The sequence below is a fragment of the Rhinolophus sinicus genome, chromosome 5 (genome assembly GCF_057876585.1).
Source record: "Rhinolophus sinicus isolate RSI-liver-muscle chromosome 5, RSI-T2T, whole genome shotgun sequence".
NCBI lineage: Eukaryota > Metazoa > Chordata > Mammalia > Chiroptera > Rhinolophidae > Rhinolophus > Rhinolophus sinicus.
The window spans coordinates 32,492,718-32,514,817 of NC_142505.1; the positions used below are offsets into that span (position 1 = coordinate 32,492,718).

The 22,100-nt window shown below is 32.8% G+C and overlaps 1 protein-coding gene across 3 annotated transcripts in view; it reads left to right on the top strand.

Moving 5' to 3' along the window:
• DNAJC13 (DnaJ heat shock protein family (Hsp40) member C13) overlaps positions 1-22,100 on the top strand; it is a 105,478-nt gene that overhangs the window by 43,192 nt on the left and 40,186 nt on the right. For all 3 annotated transcript variants that reach the window (XR_016021284.1, XM_088798329.1, XM_088798330.1), the window contains exons 15-29: positions 563-718; positions 1,453-1,509; positions 3,512-3,633; positions 5,856-5,931; positions 6,195-6,290; positions 7,074-7,217; positions 10,449-10,531; positions 11,936-12,089; positions 14,763-14,866; positions 15,440-15,599; positions 16,806-16,868; positions 18,017-18,118; positions 19,556-19,660; positions 20,445-20,647; positions 21,699-21,783. Coding sequence is in view for 2 of the 3 variants with exons in the window: in XM_088798329.1 (XP_088654455.1) it covers positions 563-718; positions 1,453-1,509; positions 3,512-3,633; positions 5,856-5,931; positions 6,195-6,290; positions 7,074-7,217; positions 10,449-10,531; positions 11,936-12,089; positions 14,763-14,866; positions 15,440-15,599; positions 16,806-16,868; positions 18,017-18,118; positions 19,556-19,660; positions 20,445-20,647; positions 21,699-21,783 (1,710 nt within the window). In the remaining variant the exon portion in view is untranslated. The remainder of the gene's footprint in view (positions 1-562; positions 719-1,452; positions 1,510-3,511; positions 3,634-5,855; positions 5,932-6,194; positions 6,291-7,073; positions 7,218-10,448; positions 10,532-11,935; positions 12,090-14,762; positions 14,867-15,439; positions 15,600-16,805; positions 16,869-18,016; positions 18,119-19,555; positions 19,661-20,444; positions 20,648-21,698; positions 21,784-22,100) is intronic.

The window sequence follows — 22,100 nt, forward strand, 5'->3', positions numbered from 1 at the left end:
TGCATCATAGAGGGCCAAGAACTTTTTGTCATAGCAAGTTCCTCGTAAGTTCAACAAAACCGATTATCTTATTCCAGGGTATTATTTTGCACATGGGTATCGTTATTGATTTCTAGAGTTACACTTTTAACTCATAAGCACAAATAAAAGAATTGAAAACATTTATATAGATACGGAATTAGTACTATCCATGTATAATGCACATCCTTATTTTTCCCTGACAAATTTGGACAACAAAGTGCGCCTTATACACGCAAAATACCAGAGTAATTGCCAGAGTTTCTAAAGTATTGTCAAAGATTGCTTTTAATACAAATAAACATTAACTTTAGTTATCCATATTTGAGGAGTCTTTGTTATTCTCTTGAAATTTGATCTTGAATTTTTGAGCTATGGTAAGCAATGGATTTACTACATTTAGTAGAACAAGTACTACTTCAGACTTTGAACCTCTTGTTGAGAAATTAAATGTGTACTTCTAATATATAGAATAACAGAAACACGTTGTTATGTTCATGAAGCGCTCTGTCCTAAGTCAAGGCAATATGTTGCTTTGTTTCAGGATCATGGGACTGGTGCCCTAGTTATTAGTTCACTCTTGGACTTCCTTACTTTTGCCCTCTGTGCTCCATACAGTGAGACTACGGAAGGGCAGCAGTTTGATATGCTCTTAGAAATGGTAGCATCCAATGGAAGAACACTCTTTAAACTCTTTCAGGTGAGATCGTGTATTTTTCTCATCGGATAACAGCTAACCTAAAAGAACCACTTTTTGGGTCAGTTTGGTTTTAAAATAATACGTGTGTGCTTCTATAGTAATGTTGATAAATAAATACAGCCTAGTATATTATCATGTTAGGACATTTAATGCCACAGGCTTCTTGTTATGTAGTGCTCTGTTGATGGCTTTTGTTTTAACTCCATTACCCATCTTTTCCATCTTAGAAGTGGTGAAAAACTCTTTTTTTTTTTTCCTGTGGTAGGCCCAAAGTTTTCTTGTCTTTGCAAATTCTCAAATAGTAAGATGCACTTTAGCAGGGCTGTTCATAAACAATTGAAAACATTTGTCATTTCATATGATACTGTAGTATTTTATGTATATGTTTGTATGTATGATATTTTAATTTTATATTTATATTATAAATACCAATTTCTATTTTAATACTTAGTATTTATAATTTAAATATGTGTAATTATAATTCAAATAAATACATATTGTTATTGAGATGTTAGCTATTTCCTATTAATGTAAACTCTTTGTTTTAAGTATCTGTAAGGCTGTACATTATAAGAATACCTAAAATTTTTAACCAAACTGATCTGACTTTGAGATGCATCTTTTACTAATATTATGGCTTATACCTTTATAAAATTACGTATCTTATTTAGAGCAAAAACCAAATATGTTGGAATAAAATTATTTTGTGATACGTTTTTCCCCCTATTTTAAAGCATCCTTCCATGGCAATTGTAAAGGGAGCTGGATTGGTTATGAAGGCAATAATAGAGGTAAGAGAACAATTTTGAAATTTTAAACTTAGTTGAATGTTGATTGGCTATTTTGCTTGAAGCTGACAAAATTACCTTTAAATCTTTATGGGAAATATGAAGTTTTTCTGTGTAAGGAAGTAATTTTAAATTTTATTCAGAAATTAGTTTTAAATGAGTTGCAGAAATAATTCTCAATAATAAACTACGAGTTTCAATTCTTAAGTGGGTTTAGAGCAAATAAATCTTTCTGTGCCTACAGTATATGTTTTATTGAAAAATAATTAAAAATTAGAATTCTCTCTTTTTTTTAGAGAGTTGGTGGTGATGGTATTGAAATCTTTAGGTACTGAGGTTACATAGAAATCTGTCAATAGAGTTAGTTTATAGCAAAGTGGTATCAAATAAGAATGGTAGCAAAAATTAGTTCCTCATGCTACAGTGCATCTGTAATTAACTTGTAAGAGATCAGGACATGATATTGTCAGAAAGAGGATATCGTTTCTCTAAGATAGTTGCTTTAACCTTACATGTTTTTTAGAAGTTGTGATCATGGCTGTGAATGTCAACTTGAGTACTGGATATTTATAATGACGTCAGTCAAAATGACTTGTGAATTCTGTATTCTTTTGTAGTAATTTGGATAAAATGTAAGAGTGCCACTTTTATCACAAAACTCAGCAATTGTAGCTTATGAATATAACATGTAGCTAAATAATAAGCATAGAATTAGTGTACTCTTAAGTAGCTGTTAAAAAATTACATAGTGGTATTAAGCTGGTGGAACATTGAGAGTTTATTTGTATTTTTATTGTGTATATACAACTAAAGGCTAATTTTCACTCTCTAGCTAATGGGTTCTATGCTCATTTTAGCTTCCAAAGTAAGTACCACATCTCTCATTTACAGAGCTCGCAGTAGCCAAGGACAGTTAGGATCAAGAGACCAAACAAAAGTATTCCTGACCCTGCTTCACCACTGTATTGCCATTCATTCAGAAATATTTATTGAGTGCCAGGTATAACCAAAATGCCGACTTTTGGCTTCAGTACAAGCCACATGTCAGATTCATAGCCAGTGACAAGAGCTGATGTCTGTGTAAGGAAGACTTTATTTATTTACACTGAAATCCTGGCAAGTATCTTAAAATATTTTTTTCTGATTGTAAAAGCAGTATATGATCTTTGAAGAAACATTGGGGTGTTCAGAAAAAATACAAGGAATAAATAAAAATAAATCACCTGTATTTTTACCATCCAGAGATAACTGCTATTAGCATTTTGGTAAATTTCTTCTCAGACTGTTCTAATGATGATATGTACATATACATACTGTGTATATATTTGTATATATACTATATATTTATTTGTCCAAATGCTATATGTACATATTCATACTGTGTGTATATTTGTATACATACTACATATTCAGTCGTATTGTACTTTTTTGAGTAACATAAGCATTTTTACTTTTTGACAGATTGTCTTAAATATCACACTGCTTGCTTAATTTATAGTTCTATGATGACCTTTGATAGGACAGATGTGCTGTCTATCCTATCTGCCAAAGTGAGTCCATATAAGTAAACTCAGAATAAAAAGAGAACTACCCCTATATCACACCACTCTTTAAAAAAATAAAGAATTGTGTTTACCACGAAAATTAAATTAATATATCATTAATAAAAAAGTAAGGCAGGTTTGCAAATAACTTTGGTAGAAATTGCTGATTTCCCTGTGTCACTGCTCCCCTTTGTTAGGCTGATATATACTCAGGGAATGAACACAATTTTAATAAGCAAAGCATAATTCATAAGATAAATTTGTCGGTAAACATTTAAACCTCATTCCCAAGGCAAATAAAATTTTTTGAATTGTTATTTTGGGGAAATTGAAATTGCATTTTTAATTTTTATTGTATGCTGAATAATTATTTTACCTAGAGATGTAAAATTAGTTTTACCAAATTAGGATAGCTGGCTTTAGGTTGCTGCTTTAGGGATCATCTTACCCTTTTTCCAAAGGAAGGTGACAAGGAAATTGCTACCAAAATGCAGGAGCTTGCCCTAAGTGAAGGTGCCTTACCTCGACACTTGCATACTGCGATGTTTACAATAAGCTCAGATCAAAGGATGCTTACAAATAGGTAGGTTTAAATTTAATTTGCTATAAATTAACTTGCTACTTAGAGAATGGATTCAGCTATTATGTAAAACAAACTGACTAAATGTTTGGATTATACCGATGTTTCGTTTTCTTATGATTTACCTCGTTCTTCTTTCCTTTCTTTATAGAAAGATTGTGCACAAATGATCATTGTCCCTGCCCCTGGATAACTTGGGAGGAAAAACACATAGCTGTACTTTAATTCTTTTCCCCCACTATCCTGTTATCAGTCTTCACACCCATAGTCATGGGACAAGAACATGGAGAAGAATGCCTAGAAGCCTATGGAACTAGAACCACATGCCCAGGCTTTTTCTCCTTGTACTTCCATCTGACCATCCTGCATGCAGATGACCCCATGTGAAAAACCTTACATAATCAATTCTTAAATATCTTTGGTCAGTTAATACTCTAAGAATAAAGAAAACCTTAATAACCCAACCAGTCTAAGCTAGGCCTGTCCTAAATTTCTTGTAGTTAAATAACTTTCCCTTTGGAAAATTATTTTTTTATAATAATTATTCAAATATGAGGAAACACGTAAATCTATTCGTTTACTCCAGACTATGTGAATTCCAGCACCTTTAAACTTGCTTCATGATTCCCAATATGTGGCCCTTTCAGATGTCCTTAGCATACCTTATGAGTCGTGACTTATATTAGTAAAAAATATGTATCATAAATATTTTCTGTTCTTTTTGACTTTTTAAATAATAAATTGCTGACTTACGTTTTCTTTATGATACTATAAATGCCCTTTATTGCCTACGTCCAGTTATCGGATGTCTTAGTATGCTGTCTTGCCAGTAGTTTTCTGCTGTTTATGCTATTACAAGAAACTATCTGCATCCGTCTCTTGTAAATGTTAGCCACAAAAGTAGTCTTTTATGTTACCTGAGAGGACAAAAAGATTTAAAAGGACAGTTACTTTCTTGGTAAACTGCCTTATTAGCAGTGCTAGACATCATCTTTCATTCCAATAGATTATTTGATGTCTTGTTCCGTTAAACCCTCGTGTTAGATATTTTCTTGTTGTGTTCCTCTTTATTGTTAATCAGTTACATTTCCTACTGTGATCAATCACAATATTGAAAAGCTGTCAAATTATAATAGAAATACCACTTTTCATTTGCACTGCTTTATCTTTTACAAATTGCTATTATAAAATGTTATCTCTTTTATCCCTTTTTAGGAATCATTACCTACTAAATTCCAATGAGGGAAATTACAAGTGTAATTACTTGATATGTTAGCTTTCAAATAGGCACAGGAATGAACCATTTTAGTAGTGTGTGTGTGTGTGTGTGTGTGTGTGTGTGTGTGTGTGTGACAGAACAAAGTATAATTTGGATTTTCCTATTAAACTTTTTTCTTCTGGGATTGTAACATGTCACATAACTAGGTGATTATTTGGTTATTTCCCTCTCAGGTTTCATGGCCATTCTTATAGCAAATGGCAAGTGAATCTCTACTAAAGCACAGAAGGGTCAGCGGTGAATAAAGTACTATATTCCCTGCTCGTTAGGAGCTTCCAGCCTAGGAGATGAATGTCATCATGAAGATTAAGATTAATAAATTACTAAATCATAGATTCGACATGGATATGGATTTTCACTTTGAACCAAAATATGCTTTTAACTCAAAAGTGGAAAGAGTAGAATAATTTGCTCTAAGTGCTTTAAGTCTTTGTCCAAACTCCAAAACTGAAAATATTTTCCATCTCTGATCTTACCAAAAATGTTATATTAGAACATAGTTGTTGACTTGTGTTCATGTTCAGAATTCCAGAGAATGCCAGAATGCTACGATCACTATGTCAGGACTTCGTATACAAACTAATTGTATCATCAAGTCTAATTTGTTTTTAATCAGTATATCAAGACTTGTACAAACTAATTGCCTAAAGTCTAATTTTTACTCCCTATCTTTAGGGGTAGAAATGAACTTCTTTATGTTCAGATCGATCGAAAATTAGTTTACCAAGAAAGCATTTTAATTTGGAGAAAATTCTAAAATGTTAGCAATATTTGAATTACTATTTCATGCATTTCTCCAAATTAAAATACTAATTTTTACTATTTAACATCAGGATGATTTTTTTACTATAGTCTTATTTCTTGTGTGCTATTTTGTTTTTAAAAATTCCTTTCTGTTCTAGCTGAAATAAAGCAGCAAACCTTTCTCAACGTCTGCTTTTTTCAGACAGCTAAGTAGACATTTAGTGGGACTCTGGACAGCTGATAATGCAACTGCATCCAACTTGTTGAAACGCATTTTGGTAAGTCAGTTGAATAATGGGAAAGATTTATATATTCTTGCCCAATAAAATTTCATTGATACATTATTTATACTGTTAAAAAGTTTTTTTAAGTTTATCTGTTTTTAGTTTAAAAGATACTTATCGTAGGAGTTGTCATCTAATAAATGCTAACCTCAGTAACTAAATTGTAGTATTTATTTGGGTTTTGAAGGTTAAATTTTCTTTTGTGCATTTGTTTTAAAAATGGATTTTTATGTCTTGTTTTTGTGTGTTGTTTTCAGCCACCAGGCTTGCTGGCGTACTTGGACAGCTCAGATCCAGTTCCTGAGAGGGATGCTGATCGGATGCATGTTAGAGATAACGTGAAAATAGCAATGGTAAATGTGATTGTCCTAAGTATCTTTTCAAGATGAAAGAGTACTTTCTTCGGAAACACACTAAAAGTTTTAGAAATGAATCAAGAATGCATTGAATAGTAATATTTAAAAAATATGTATTATTAACAGCTTTATTGAGATAAAATTTACATCCCAAAAAACTCACATGTTTTAAGTGCACAATTCAGTAATTTTTAGTAAGATGAGAGTTGTGCACCTAGCACTACAATCTAATTTTATAAGTAGTAATAATATTGTATGTTTTGTTTCTCTAACTTGACCTATTGGCACATTCTGTAATTGACTTTTTTTAATTTCAAATATGTAATGTGATATTTTGCACATAATATATAATTGATAAATGTTGATGAAAGGGGCCATCACTGAAAAAAATTAAATTAGGTTGGACTTTTCTTACAAAGCTATCTTAATTATTAAAGTTGGGCTATCTTTGAGAAAGTTATATGACATCTTTCAAGATAATACTGTCTTGTATGTGTTCCTTTTCTGTCCTCACCCCATTTCTCTTGTCTGCACCCACCTCCCAATTGCATTTTGCCACCCCTCTAAAAGGAATCATCTTGAAAACTTAAGTAGTAAGGTTAATATTTCTTGAACAAAAAGTATAATTTATTGTAGAAATTTTCTCCTTTTTTTTTTACTGAGCCCTAACATCCAGTATTTATTTAATCATGTGAAAGAAATAGTGCAACTCAGCTTTACTTACATTTTTAAAATAAATTTGCAAACAGGACTATAATGGATTTCAATATTATTTTACAGGATCAGTATGGAAAGTTTAATAAAGTTCCAGAGTGGCAAAGACTAGCTGGAAAAGCTGCTAAAGAAGTTGAAAAATTTGCCAAAGAAAAAGTGGATCTTGTGTTGATGCATTGGAGGGATAGAATGGGTATTGCTCAAAAAGAGGTAAAAATAAAATCTGCTTCCAAACTTCTAGCACTTCTATATATCCTAGGTTTACTTTAGCTGTTGCTGTTCACAGAGATAGATGGTAGTCAGATATTTCTGACTAAATACCTGAAGAAATGTTGCCTAATTCTGATTCGTAGTTTTATATAAATTTTTCTTAATTCATAGTTTATGAATCAACAATTAGGGGTGTCGTTATTTCATATGAAATTTAATATAAAGTTTTACTCTTAGTTTTCTTCCATAACGTGCCATTTCCATGCTTTTCTTAAATTCATACGTATTCATTTCCTTCCTTCTCTGAAATTTATTTTGTAGCTATACAAATAAAGGTGACCTTCTTGTTTAGCTTTTTAATTCAGAGCCAGCCAGACAAGGGTTTAGAAAATAAGATTCACATTTTTAAATTAAATTTACTGTGTGTACTTAAAATTTTCAGTATTAGCTGCTCAGATTAGTGTCAGATCTAAAACAGTTGTCTCATTTTTCAGCATGTAGTATGTGCTACAGAACCTAATTCAGTAATGTGCGTTCTTCTATTGAAGATGGAATCTGCAGTGGCTAAGGATGGTTTAAGGGGTCCAGTGAAAGTTAACTTGATCTCATGGTTTTTGTTGGCCACACTTACGTACATTCTTTCCCTTTAACCATCTATTTATGGTACCTTTTTCCTTATTCAAGCAAAATAATAAAATATCTTTCTAAAACAAATTTCTTACGAATTTCCAGACTATCTAAACATAAGGCATCAGGTGCAATAGGACAAATATTAGAGTCTTGTGTGAGACTAAAATAAAGTTTTTCAGAACTTGAGCATAATGGGTTAATGCTAATTTGTATGAGTGACATATACAGTATAAAGAATCATTAGATAAGCTTTCAAATGGCTAGGAAAGAAAAGAGAGTACTGTAATTAGAATTGAGCCTGGTTTCATCGCTTATTAATCCATGTAGCAAATTATGGGTTTTCAGAACCTTACTTTCCAATCTTTCATGAAATTAGAATAACAAGACCTCCCTTCTCTATCCTATAAGGTTGCTTTGATGTACAAGCAAGATGATAATAAAAGTGCTATTATGTCTGGTCATGATGATATTGTTATGGCATTTGAACAGTTGAAAATCTACCGATGTGATAGGAATGATTTTCACAGTTATTAAAAATTATAAGCTCCTGGCTTCAAGTGGTTAAAACCATTTCGAAAATAATACTTGTTTCAAACTATAGGATATAATTATACTGAAAATAACTTTTTGGCATCAGATCTCATACATCACATCTGTTCAGCGTAAGCTTGAACACAAAGCTATTTTAGCTAGAAATGTAGATAACATCTGTTATTTAAAGACAACAATTCAGAATGAAAAGAATGTATTTTGACTATCAATGTTTTATTGGTCTGTTGGTTTCATTTACGTGGGGTGTTAGCTAAAGAGTTGAGCAAATAATGATGCTAAATAGATACATGCTGGTCAAGAAATTATTTGGGTAGCAAACTTTCTTCTGGGTACTCTTTTTAAGTTTTGTTGTTTTTTTTTTAATGAAACAGTAGATAATCTTTGTGACTATTTTGTTCGTGGAAATATTAACACCAAAATATGGAATGATCTTTTGCTTTAGCTGAAGTCTGAAAATTAACTGTTGTCAAGATTAACTGGCTAGTCTTTGAAATTAACTGCATTTCTTATATAATCAGAATGTTGATGAGGTCAATTCCATATGTAGCTAATGTTTTCTGTTGGATTAATAACCTTTGGCTAATGTGCTTTTTGCTTATTTGTGTTATTTTCTGTTTAGGCCTTTGTTTAGCCACTTAGGGCTTCTAGACTAAGTCTAAAAATCAGCTCAGTTTATAGAGAGCTGGTTGTCCTTTTTCTGTATAGCATTTACACTTGCATTACTCCCAGCTTTTTGTCCTGAGGGGAGGGAAAATTAAAGAAAGTACTTCTTAATTAGAGATTTCAAGGAAAGGTTTGTCATTAATACTGCATTTTTTATTTGTTTTATAAACTTCATTCACCATTCACATCACATTACACTGGTTTTCATACCATAGTACACAGAATTAAAATTTGTAAGAAACATTTCTTTATATAACCAATAAGTTTTATATTTCAAACAGCATTTACATTTAAAATGTGCTATTCACTTTACTTTTATTCTCTTTATATCAAGTCTGTTTCTTGCTTAATTTTATATAATTTGCCACTTCTTTAATGAAATGACACTTTCATGTTTTAGTCTATAGTTTTCCACTTTTGATTCCATCACATTAAAGATTAGAATTTTCATGTCTGAAATATCTACAGGTTTTACTTGCAGCAGAGATTTTTAACCTCTAGTCCGTGTATAGACTTCAAGAAATCTTTAAAATCTTCACCGCAGTTGTAAGCCTTACTTACATGTCTTTCTCTGGAATAGGGGCTATAGCATTGAGTTCTCAAATGGGTTTATAACTGCCTAAAATTTAAGTCATAAACTTAGGGAAGCAAATGGACCTTTTTCTGTCTTAAACGTGATTTATAATATATTGGTGACATCCTAGTTGAATCTGTGTAATAGGTATAATTTAGCAGTTATAGGCTCACTCTCTTATTTTTGTTTTCTTTAAAAAAATTTTATTTTTTCCTTTTTACAATTAAATTCAGGACAGAAACAATATGGTGAGTTTAAGTTCTTGCTACATGTGTGAAATTCATTAAACTGCCTGGCATGTGGAGTCATCTTTGATATTCTTTGTCTAATAAAGTCAAGTCTCAATTCACATGTGTCTGAATGTAGATACTTATTTCTTGTCCATTAGCTATTTCAATTTATACTTGCTCCTCTTGGCTTTGGTAGCAGTTTAATAACCTGTAATCTTTTGCATTTATTATTTTCCCATGACTTTTGTATTAACTGCATGTAAATGTTTAAACAAGTCACTGTTTTGACTGCTATAAATTGTGTAAGTCATCACTATAAACTTTAACAAAGTTTGGTGTTGAAACAATAACTTTAGGCTACGTGGAAAATATTTCAGCAACACTATAGATATATACTGACAAAGTATTATATTGTGATATAGTTTAATCTATATTCATATTTTGTAGATTTTGTTTCATTAGTTTTGTTTCTGCCAAAATTTGATGAAGGAAACGTTTCTCATCACCTATAAAGTGGTGATCTTCTGACTGAGCCTATTTGGTAGCCCCAGATTGAGCACTATGAAGTTTTTTGTTTTCCAGAATATAAATCAAAAGCCAGTAGTTCTTCGAAAGAGAAGACAGAGAATAAAAATAGAAGCAAATTGGGACCTCTTCTATTATAGGTAAACTTTAAGCCTTTTTTCCAACATAGATTAAATTTGGCATTGCCATTAGAGGAATTCTAACAGATTTTTGTTGCTGTTTTGTTGTTTGGAACTAATGCTTCATGCTGTAGGAGGTATTTTATGCTATCAAGGTCAAGAACCGTATCTGCTAGGATTGGTGTAATTAGTAGTAGTGATGCTTCAATAAAATGAAAGCCTTTTATATAGAGTGTTGGTTGTCTGAGGAGCCAAAGTTACTTTTAAAATTTTATTAAGGCTTATAAATGGTTACCTTAAAACACTTTATTATGGCTTAGAAATAACTGCGTTATAACTTCTTTAAGCATTGTTGCAATTAGAGTCTTAAAAGAGGTGAATGATGAAAATATAAGGAAACTCGTGGGAAATGGATATCTGTATTAGCTTACCTCATAGACTTTTCCAGCTTTTGTAGTAGTGGTAACCCCTTTTTCTCCCTATATATTACTCACCCCCCAATACACACACATAGAAGGACTTTAAAACAAACATTTTGGGGAGTGTGCAAAGCATATATCTCAAACTTTTTTGAGATAACTCACAGTACTCACTCTAGAAGCTGACCTATTGATTATACCTTGGCTAACAAAGGTATGTGCTTTGAAAACTTGGCCACAGTACTTTTAAAGTACGTAGTATGCATATAGTATGGTCTTAAGAATATGCCTTGGTTTTCGTCCTCGGGAATCCCTCAATTGTGTTGTCCCTCCAAAACTCCCTTGGAACTCAGAGTTCCTAGGAGGATTGCAGGCTGAAAGTGAATGGCTGTGAAGCCCATCCATCCCCAGTTCAGACTTTTGTCCAGATTCATTATAATCGCTAAATTATGCCAGGAATGAAAGGAAGATATTTTGAAAATAACATTCAGAGCTTGACAGTTTAGCAGTATTCTTTCTTGGGTAGTTTGTAAGATTCTAATCTAGAATGTTGCTCATGCAACAAACCACACGCCCAATAATCTAGAAATTCTTACCTCCCCAACCTGAAATTTCATATCTGATTATAATTATTTTCTGGCTCGAATTTATATTAGCAGTAAATATTGAAATTAAATGTCAGTAATTTTGTTAATTTTGTTATTTTGAAATTCACACAGATTTGTCTCATACTTTGGGTTAATTTTCTCCCAACATTTTATTATGAAAACTTTCAAACATACAGAAAAGGTGAAAGAATTTTATAGTGAATACCTGTATACATATCACCAAAATTAACATTTTACTATACTTACTTTACAGAGGTTTTAAATTCTTTATTTATACTTGTTAAAGTTTATTGATTCCACTGTTTTCTTGCTTATTATAAGATGTACTAAGGGACATTTGTAGATTTTTAAATAGTGTTTATTCCTTCTTACTATTTTCCAATTATATGTATGTTTAGGTTTGCTCAGGACCATGCTAAGTCAAACCTAATTTGGAATTTCAAAACACGAGAAGAACTGAGAGATAGTCTTGAATCTGAAATGAGAGCATTTAATATTGATAGAGAGCTTGGTAGTGCTAATGTGATCTCCTGGAATCACCATGAATTTGAGGTACAGTTTAATATTTGTATATTAGTTTTTTTAACAGGCCTGTATTATTTTTGGAATTTAAAAAAAAATATTGTTAAATAACATATATCTTTACCTTTCCCATATAATTTTATGGAGAAAACTTTAGAAAACTTTCATCTTTGCATGAGACAAAAATAAAATAGTAATTTTGTTAAGTCACTCAGCTTTGTATCTAAGAATCATGTAACATTTTTAATAAATTTGATTCTGGGCATTCCAGATCTGTTCTTTGCTTATTATTTCTCCTTTAAATTCTTTCTCCTTGGAAACAGCCTGTTTTCCTTGTTCCTTGTAGCTTGTTTAATTAATTTTTTTTTGGTCATTTTGGTCTGAATGTGACCTTATTTTGCTGTTCTATTGAAATATTGGTATGAAGCATGACAAAACAAGAACAAGAAACATGGTGGTAATAGACATTAATAATTTTGTGTGCCTGTGTATAATTTAAACTCTTATTACAGTTGTAAATTTGAACATACTCATGACCCTGCAGCTTTGTTCTTTAACCCAACTACATTTCCAATACATGTAATGATTTGCTCATTTCTTCCTCCTTGAAAGACTTTCTTTACTTTGATTTTGGGAGTCATTTTTCTCCTGGGTTTTCTCCTCCTTCACTGGCCTCTCCTCATTTGCCCATTTTTCCTTATTCCCCCATGTGCTAATAAATGTTGTTTGGCCCTAAAGAATCAGTTCTTGGACGTATTTTCATTTATAATTATTGCCTCAGTGGTCTCGTCATGGCTTTAAATGTTTTTAATTTACTGGTGGCTTCATTATTTTTATCTTCGGCTTAGACTTTCCTTCCTAGGCTTCATACTTTTATCATATAATTGGATATCTGATAAGCATCTAGAACTTAGCTTTAAAACTATGCTCATTATCCCCCCAAACCTACTTCTCTTGCAGTCTTTCTGATCTTGGATAATGGCTCCGCATTATTTTCTGGTCAAAACCCCCAAAATCATTTCTCCTACACTCCAAATCCAGTTTGCCAGCAAAAATATTGAATGCACCTTCAAAATTTATCCGAAACCCAACCCTCTTCTCTCTGTGGGATTGTAGCAATCTCTGCTTCCACCTTTACCTCCCTGCAGTTCATTATCAACATAGCAGCAGTATGATCTTGTTAAAATGTAAGTAGGTCATGTCACTTCTCTGTTCAGAGCCCTCTGTTGCTCCTGTGGCTTCCAGTCTCATTTAGTAAAAGCCTGGTCCTTAAAATGTCTTACAAGACAGGATCTGTGTACCCCCTAACTCCAAGCATTGTTTCTTTGATCTTTTACTCACCCTCTCTCTCTTGCTCCAGCCACACTTGCTTCCCTGACAACACCAAATTCATGTTCTTAACTCAGGGTCTTTCTATTTGCTGTTCTCTCTGCCTAGAACATTTTCCCTGGGTAGCCTCATAACTTTTCTCATCTCCTTCAGGTCTTTATCTGAATGTGATCATCTGAGTGGGCCTTCCCTGGCCACCCTATTTAAAAATACACGCGCACACACGCACACGTGCACACACATTCTGTCCCCTTTCTCTGCTTTATTTCACTCCATAGCACTTACTGTCATACATATTTTACACCCAACTATCATACATATTTTACTTTTTTATCTGCTACTCCTGTAAGGACAGAAATCTTTGTTTATTGTTGTATCCCTAATGACGAGAACACCACATGGCACACAGAGTATATGTTTAACAAATAGAATTTGAATAAATTGAAAACTCAGAATTTATGGAAAGAAAGTGAAATGGGTATACATTATATAATTGATTGTATGTAGTTAATATTTTTAGAAGTCAGTTATTTTAGGCTTTGGAAGAAGAATTTTGATAATCTGGTCAAGGAATTCCTTTTTTACAATTGCTTGCAAGTGTTGACGTGAGCTAAGCAGCCTGACTGAGCAGTACCAGGGTCATGGTGCTGCCTCAGCTCCTGATCACGGGCTACTCTTCGTGTATCACCTCCAGTTTGTTGCCTGGGGGAATTTGACATACAGAGAATGAGTACTATGTAACAATATACCATAAAATGTAGTTGATGTGTTGGGAGATGAGGGAGGACCTTAAGTAGCTTGTGTGAGTTGGGCAAACTGTGTGGGGCAGGACCATTTACTCCTTGCTTAGTCACGGCAAGCCAAGAGGAAATGAAGCAGAGCATCCCTTAAACATATATCTGTCCCTTAAGCCTTCATGGACACCACATAGTCCCGTGAGTTTTTATCAACAAGTTTTACATTCATAAAATTGGTGTGTAATGTCCTGAGACGGCTGGATGGCTGAGTTGGTTAAAGTGTGAGCTCTGAACAACAGGGTTGCCGGTTCGATTCCCACATGGGCCCGTGAGCTGCGCCCTCCACAACTAGATTGAAGGACAACAACTTGGAGCTGATGGGCCCTAGAGAAACACACTGTTCCCCAATAAAATTTATGGGGGGAAAAAAAAAACGGTGTGTAAATCTGACTTAACAGCTAACTGAAATAGTCGCATGGATAATGATGACTTACCAGATATTTTAAGAAATGATGGATTTTTTTCTGAATTTAAAGTCTGCCTTATCAAGAAAAGAAAAAAATCTCTGAAAAGAAGTGACTGTGGAAATTGCCAAAAATCTATCATAAACTAAAATAATTTACTTTCATTAATACAGGTTAAATATGAGTGCCTGGCAGAGGAAATCAAAATCGGAGACTACTACCTGAGATTACTGTTGGAGGAAGATGAGAATGAAGAAAGTGGATCAATTAAGAGATCGTAAGCTACTCTTCATATCTTGTTACTGTAGTTCCCCTTTTATGGTCCCCCCTTATGCGCAGTTTCCCTTTCTGTGGTTTCAGTTACTTGGGGTCAGTTCTAGTTTGCATAATTAAATGGAAAATTCCAGAAATAATTCATAAGTTTTTAATTAGGTGCCATTTAAATGGGTGCATGATGAAATCTTGTGATGTGCTTCCTTCCTTCCCGTGAATCATCCCTTTGTCCTGCATATCCACACGATAGCTGCAGCCTGCCCATTAGTCACTTAGTAGCCATCTCAGTTATCAGATCCATTATCAGATATTTTGAGAAACTATATTCATGTAACTTTATTATAGTATAATTGTTTTATTATTAGCTATTTGTTAATCTTACTGTGCCTAAACTTTATCATAGATATGTATGTATAAGAAAAAACAGTATATATAGAATTTGTTACTATCTTGGTTTCAGGCATCCACGGGGGGTCTTGAGACATATTCCCCAAAGATGGGGGTTTGGAACTACTGTATATTTGTTTTCACTGTTAGTTTCATGGCTAACTCTGCTGTGAATATTTTTTTAACCTAGGTATGAATTTTTCAATGAGCTGTATCATCGTTTCCTGCTCACCCCAAAAGTAAACATGAAGTGTTTATGTTTACAAGCCCTTGCTATTGTTTATGGCAGATGTCATGAAGAAATAGGACCTTTCACAGATACGAGATATATCATTGGAATGTTAGAGAGGGTAAGGATATTATTCAAGGAAATTGCTATTTGATAGTGTCATCGGGATACATGTTAAATTTTTTAAACTACTACATTTAAATTGTTTGATCACATTGTTACCATAACTTCATGAATTTTATTTAAGTATAAGTCAGATGAAAAGGAAAATGACTAATGGGTTAGTATCTGTCCATGTCAGTTTATATTTTTCAGTTGCTGCTTTTGAACGACTTTATTAGTGACTTATTTGCCAATTTTTTAAGTGTGGATGAGATAGACAAGTATATAAAAGAAATAGTGATTTTTAGAGTTGTATGTACTTTTGGTTTTCTATTTTGGAAGTCTTAAATAATGCTAGCTTGCTAAATTTCAAATGTGTGAAGATAAAACTTTTTAGCACTACAATGATAACCAAAAAAAAGGAACCTTGAGTTGGCACATTTTTAAAAAATTTGTCATTTAACACTTGAGCATGGTAGGTAGAAAGAACAAATTGATAAGTTTATCCATTGTGTAGCTCAAATTTGAGTGTTACTTACTTGTTACAGTGTATACACTTCATTCCTTTATTTGTGTTTACATTCCTCATTTAACAATTTAAATTTCAGTGAACTGCCTTAGAACCATTTCACCAATTTTGAATAAAGGCCATCAGTGCTTGTTATAATCATCTCAGCTGTCAATCATGCTTTGTAGATTAGAAAACTGATTCTGAATAAGGTCACATAACATACCTAGAAAATAACATAACTAGGTGAAAATCTTTATTGTTTGCTGTTGCACAAATTGCACTATTGAGTTTAATTCACTGTTATTCTAATGAACCTGAGTACTTGTGGCATAGCATTTCCTATCTTGTTTTTGTTCATCATTATGTGAGTTATGTGAAACAAAATAATCAATTCTTTAGAATATTTACTTAATTCAAAAGTATTATTTGGATTGATTTATTGTAATTTTTACATATATTCTTAAAGCTATATATTAAAGTAATGTTTATGACTTAAAATATCTGTCTTTCTAAGGAGATTAGAGGAGTTATATAAAACTGCAGAGAATGTAAGACATTGAGGAATTTTAGTAATTGACAGTCTTCTCTGATTTTCTTAATGTTTAAAAGATGACGTTATTTCTTATTGGCAGTTGATTGATTTTGTTCAGTGATGATAATATTTTAATTTGTGTTTCTGTTCATTTCTGACAAACTTCTCATTTATTTCAATAGTGCACAGATAAACTTGAACGAGATAGGTTGATCCTCTTCCTTAACAAGTTAATCCTTAATAAGGTACAGTATTTTTTAATATGTTATTTCTAAGCCAGTCACATGAGTATGTAACAAAAAGATAAATTATTACAGTGTGAGTTAATTATCCAGATATGATTCTTTTCTTATCTTCTCGTTTTTAGATCAGAAAGCTCTGTCTGCTCTCAACTCCTAGAAAGAAAAATTTTTGCCAGATGTTCCCTATATATTCTGCCTCATGTTATTGATACTGATTAAATTAATGATAAAATTCTAAGTGAAGAATAATGAGGGGTAAAGTTGTTAGCTGAGTTTTCTTTAGGGAATCTTTAGGATTAGATTTTAAGTATAATAAAATGCTTGACATAAAATGAAAAGTTTTTAATATATCAGTGTACATTCAGATGATGTGTATTTATCACTGTACATTTTAATTTATCAATATACATTTTCAAGCAATTTGAAGACATGAAGGGTCACTTTAGCTCTTCACATTTTCTTTTTTTAAGACATTTTAATAGGTTTGTGCTGGTTTCTAATAAGAATAGTTGTAATACGTGTAACAGTAATTCACAATTACATGATTTTGGAATGAAGTCCACAGGTGTTTTATTAAATTTTTGATACTGACACTGGTTTGCTTAGTTTTATTCTCTTTCAGTAAATAATGAAAATGTTTTAAAATGAAGTATAATTAATGAGTCCTAGGAAAATTTAATTTAAATTATAATCTCTTCCTAACTTCTAAGAAGTTACCAGTTTTATTTTAAGTTTACAAAAACATACTGGGACATTAAAAAGTTTGTTAATGTATTAGATTTTATTTCTGATTATAGAATAATCTGTTTATTAACAAAAAGACCTTGGAAAATGGAGGCTAATTATAGAACTAGACAGTTTACATGAATATTATTCCTGCCAGGCTTTAATTTGTTTCCTTATTTTTATTTTGTTTTGCACTGAATATATTTATGTCAAAAATTCTTTATGAGATCTCTTTGTAATATAGCTTTGCTGTTCTTATCTAAATTCATGTTGTTTGAACACAAAATCATGAAAATGTTAAGACCAGTTGTGTGTTAATTTTTCCAAAGAGATTTCAAATAGTCTCTTCTTTGTGAGACTTTAAGGTACTAGTATCTATTAGAGAGAAAGATTTTAGATTATGCAAACATGTTTTTGTCTTCTAGAAAAATGTTAAGGATCTCATGGATTCAAATGGCGTTCGAATCCTCGTGGACTTGCTAACCCTCGCACATCTCCATGTGAGCCGGGCTACAGTCCCACTGCAGGTACGCATGCTTATTTAGATTTTACAAGGTTAACATTCTTGGAGTATAATTTTAGGATCAAAGGAATCATAAAAATCTGGAAATATGTCAATATTTGTGGCCATGAATGTATTTCTCTAATAATTATGATAGTACCAGTGCCTGGGAGATTGAGTCACAGCAAAAAGGTAAGACTGTCAGAACAATCCAAAATGGACAGTGATGATCCCATTTTCTTTTTCCAATGTCTCCTGTCTTTTAAAGTAACTGCGTCTCTTTAGGAATTACACTGTATTCATCAGTTATGTAACTAGAACGTTTAGCATTGACAACCAGTGAGAATATATTGGGACTTTATTGAAACCAGTAAGAGGACAGAGCTGCTAGTGTCTACTGAAAGGCCTCTTTTTTTCCTGATACCTAACTTATAGAAGAGATCTACGTTTAGCTCATTGGTGATTTTATTTCTTTTTATTTTGGTATTATGTTTTATTTTTGTTTAATCTGGTATGAGAAGATGTATCATGTTACATGTTGGTTGAAGTGTGAACAAAAGTACTGTTTGAATATTTAGAGTATGGCATTTTCTATTACTGATAATACTATTATGAATAATAGTATTCGTAATTCTTGTATAGCATCACGGTGTGTCAGGTACTGTGCCAGTACACATAGTATGTTAACTCTTTAAATCCCCCAACAGCCCTCCCATTTTACAGATGAGGAAACTAAGGAACAGAGAGGCTAAGTATATTGCCCAAGGTCACCTAATAAGGGACAGAGACAAAGCTGGAACCCAGAAGTCTATGCTCTTAACTACTGTGCTATCCTTCTCTATATGAGTAACTGAAAGCTTATAGTTATGAGAGTATTTAAAAACCATGTTTTAATAACATAATTGCATAATTCTATTTTAGATTTTCATAAACATTTATATATGAAATTATAAGAATTATCTTTGTTGGGTAATAGATTGAGAACAAATGTGTAAAACCACTAGAAATTTGCCTGTTGTCATTTTAACTCTTAAGATGATTGAAACTTTACCTGGGATGAGCTTTTCCCTTAAAAGAAGAACTTTACTATTTTGAGCATTGTGTTTTAAAGTTAATGGTATATGTTTATTTTATAGCTATTTGCAGTATTCTTTGCTATTAAAATTTTACTGCCCTGAGTACTTATTAATGATCATTAGAAATGTGCAATGTGCCCTTGAATTTAGCTTAGATTGCCAGGAATGTAGGTACCCATTTACTTCAAATGCATATTAATAAGGAAGCCCCTTTTCTGGACTATAACGTTAGGCATCTAATCCTTACCTCTTAAAATAAGGTCTCTTAAAATTTTGTGTTAATTGCTAAAGGAAGAAAACCCAAGAAATTAGTACTGTGTAACTTTTTATGACACCTGACTGCTTAAATTTCTGCCGTGAAAAATAACAGTCTTTTTAAAACTTAGAGCAATGTAATCGAAGCTGCTCCAGATATGAAAAGAGAGAGTGAAAAGGAATGGTACTTTGGCAACGCAGACAAAGAAAGGAGTGGCCCATATGGATTTCATGAGGTACGTGTCTTAAACTTGTCATGAAAATCTTGGCCTTTCTTGTGCCCTCCACTGCTTATCACACATAGACATGTTGGAATATTTTAAAACTGTGATTTGAATTACTGTCACCAGCTTCCAGGGCTCTGCCATTCCATTTCCATGTGAAGGATTAGATGGCTTGCATTTCTAGAGAAACACACACACACACACACACACACACACACACACACACGTCTTCAAACCGTATTGTTAAAAGCAGTTGTTATGGAGACAACACTCAGGTTTTTAATAAATTTTATATAACAATTGCTACCTTAATAATTATGTCAAACTATAATGCTTTCATACAGTATGAAGAGGAAAGATTTAATATGCAGCCTGAAATTCATTAAAAATTTCTTGTACAGTTCAAAGGCAATTTCTGTCTTAACATCTGCTGATGTTTGAGCCTGCCTTCCCTTCCTCAGCCTCCCAGGCTCAATCGCCATTTAGCCAAACATAGTTTTATAGAAGACCAAGCCTTCTGTTTGTATAATTTGGCCATTTTACACTCCAACTACTGTTTTTATTTTTTCCAGTATTTCTTATATTCTGCAGGTGAGGTGAGCCAGCTAAATGGTTATTTTCTTACATTAGTTGCCAGATTTGGGTTCCTGAAGGCCTGTCAACAGAATTTTATTGTTCTGTAGTAGTGAACTTAAACATGTTTATTTCATAGTTTGTATTTATTATAAAATAGAAAACATTAGCAAACCTTTTCATTTTACTCTGTTTGTAATAATATTGCCGTGCTTTCATTTAGATGCAAGAATTGTGGACCAAAGGAACGTTAAATGCAAAAACCAGATGCTGGGCTCAAGGCATGGATGGATGGCGACCACTGCAGGCAATACCCCAGCTTAAGTGGTGTCTGTTAGCCAGTGGACAGTCTGTATTAAATGAAACTGACCTTGCTACCCTTATACTGAACATGTTGATCACAATGTGTGGATATTTTCCAAGCAGGTAAAATGTAATTGAACATTTCCGTGAATAACAGGGAGGGACTCTTAAGCATCTTATTCTCCCCACTTGTGTGGATGCTTCCTCGGTGATGGCATGGGATTCCTCTGGTGATTTACAGCGGAGGAATTTGTGGCCTTGGAGGAATGCTGCTTTGAATTTTGGTACTTTTTGAAATAGAAAGAATTTTCAAGTTATATTAATAAAGTAGCTAAAAAGCAGCTTTCTCTGGGAGACTTCAAATAATGTTACAGAATGAAGACTTACTAAGTACATTCTAGCAACAATAACAGTTGCCATTCATGTGAACCAGGTATGAACTTCTGATATAAACATACTGCAGTTTGTAGATAGTGAGTGCCAGCTCCTCTTCTGTCAGATTAGCCACTTCTGGTGTAAGAACGTGAGTCTAGGCCCATATCTTGCCCCAAGATGTGGTGAGAATTTGTTATTCAATGATAATAGTAATTATGACCCTTAAATGGAACTTATCAGTCTTTGTCAAATATTTGTGTATACATCATTTTGTTTTATTACTATACTAAAGATATTTTGTGATAGAAACTATTCAGAAACTGTTAATTTTACAACACGTGAGGCTTTCATGGTTCCAGTTCTCTTTAAAATTCAGATTAGATTTAAAACCATATAATTAGTATTTAGAAGTAATGTAGATTTAAAATTAAGGCTATACTTGGAAAATACTGCGAACAGTTAAGGTTTAAATTTATGTGACAAAATTTCATATACCCTTTGGGGGGGAAATATCCACTGACAGTGTTGGACAGCACCAAGTTTAATCAATTAAATAATAAATAAGAGTCTTGGCTCTTCTAGGATTCTGTTTTTCAAGAAAATCTTATGGAAGGAAATGAAGTCATATTAAGCAGCCAAATAGATTTAAACCAAAATACCTAATCATGTTCCCAGCTGTGTGAGAACTTAGCCTTCATTAACAAAAAAGGAAGGTAACATGCCTAGTAGAATGTCATATGCTCTGAACATACAATTTTAATAAATGTATTAAAAGCTGACCTTAGAAAATGTGTTTTAGGGATCAAGACAATGCCATCATTCGGCCTTTGCCCAGAGTGAAAAGATTGCTGTCAGACAGCGCTTGCCTTCCTCATATTATTCAGGTGAGTACTTTTATGTTACCAAAGTAGGAACACTAGTTTGAGAATCATTTTTCTTTATTTAACTTTTCTACGAGCCCCAGGCTTTGTTTTATTGTAGTCTATTCCATTTCATAAAGCCTGAACCCTAAATACATTTATTTCACTTACTCCTAATTGACTTGATACTCTGAATATGCTGTGGAAGATTGTGTATTTAAGAAGCTAAACGTGGGAAGCCTCCAGACTCCAGAATTATTCTCAGAAGGTTTTATTTATTATCTATTCTTAAAATCACACCACTGCAGTAACTGAAAGGTACTCTAGTTCATGGTGCAGGC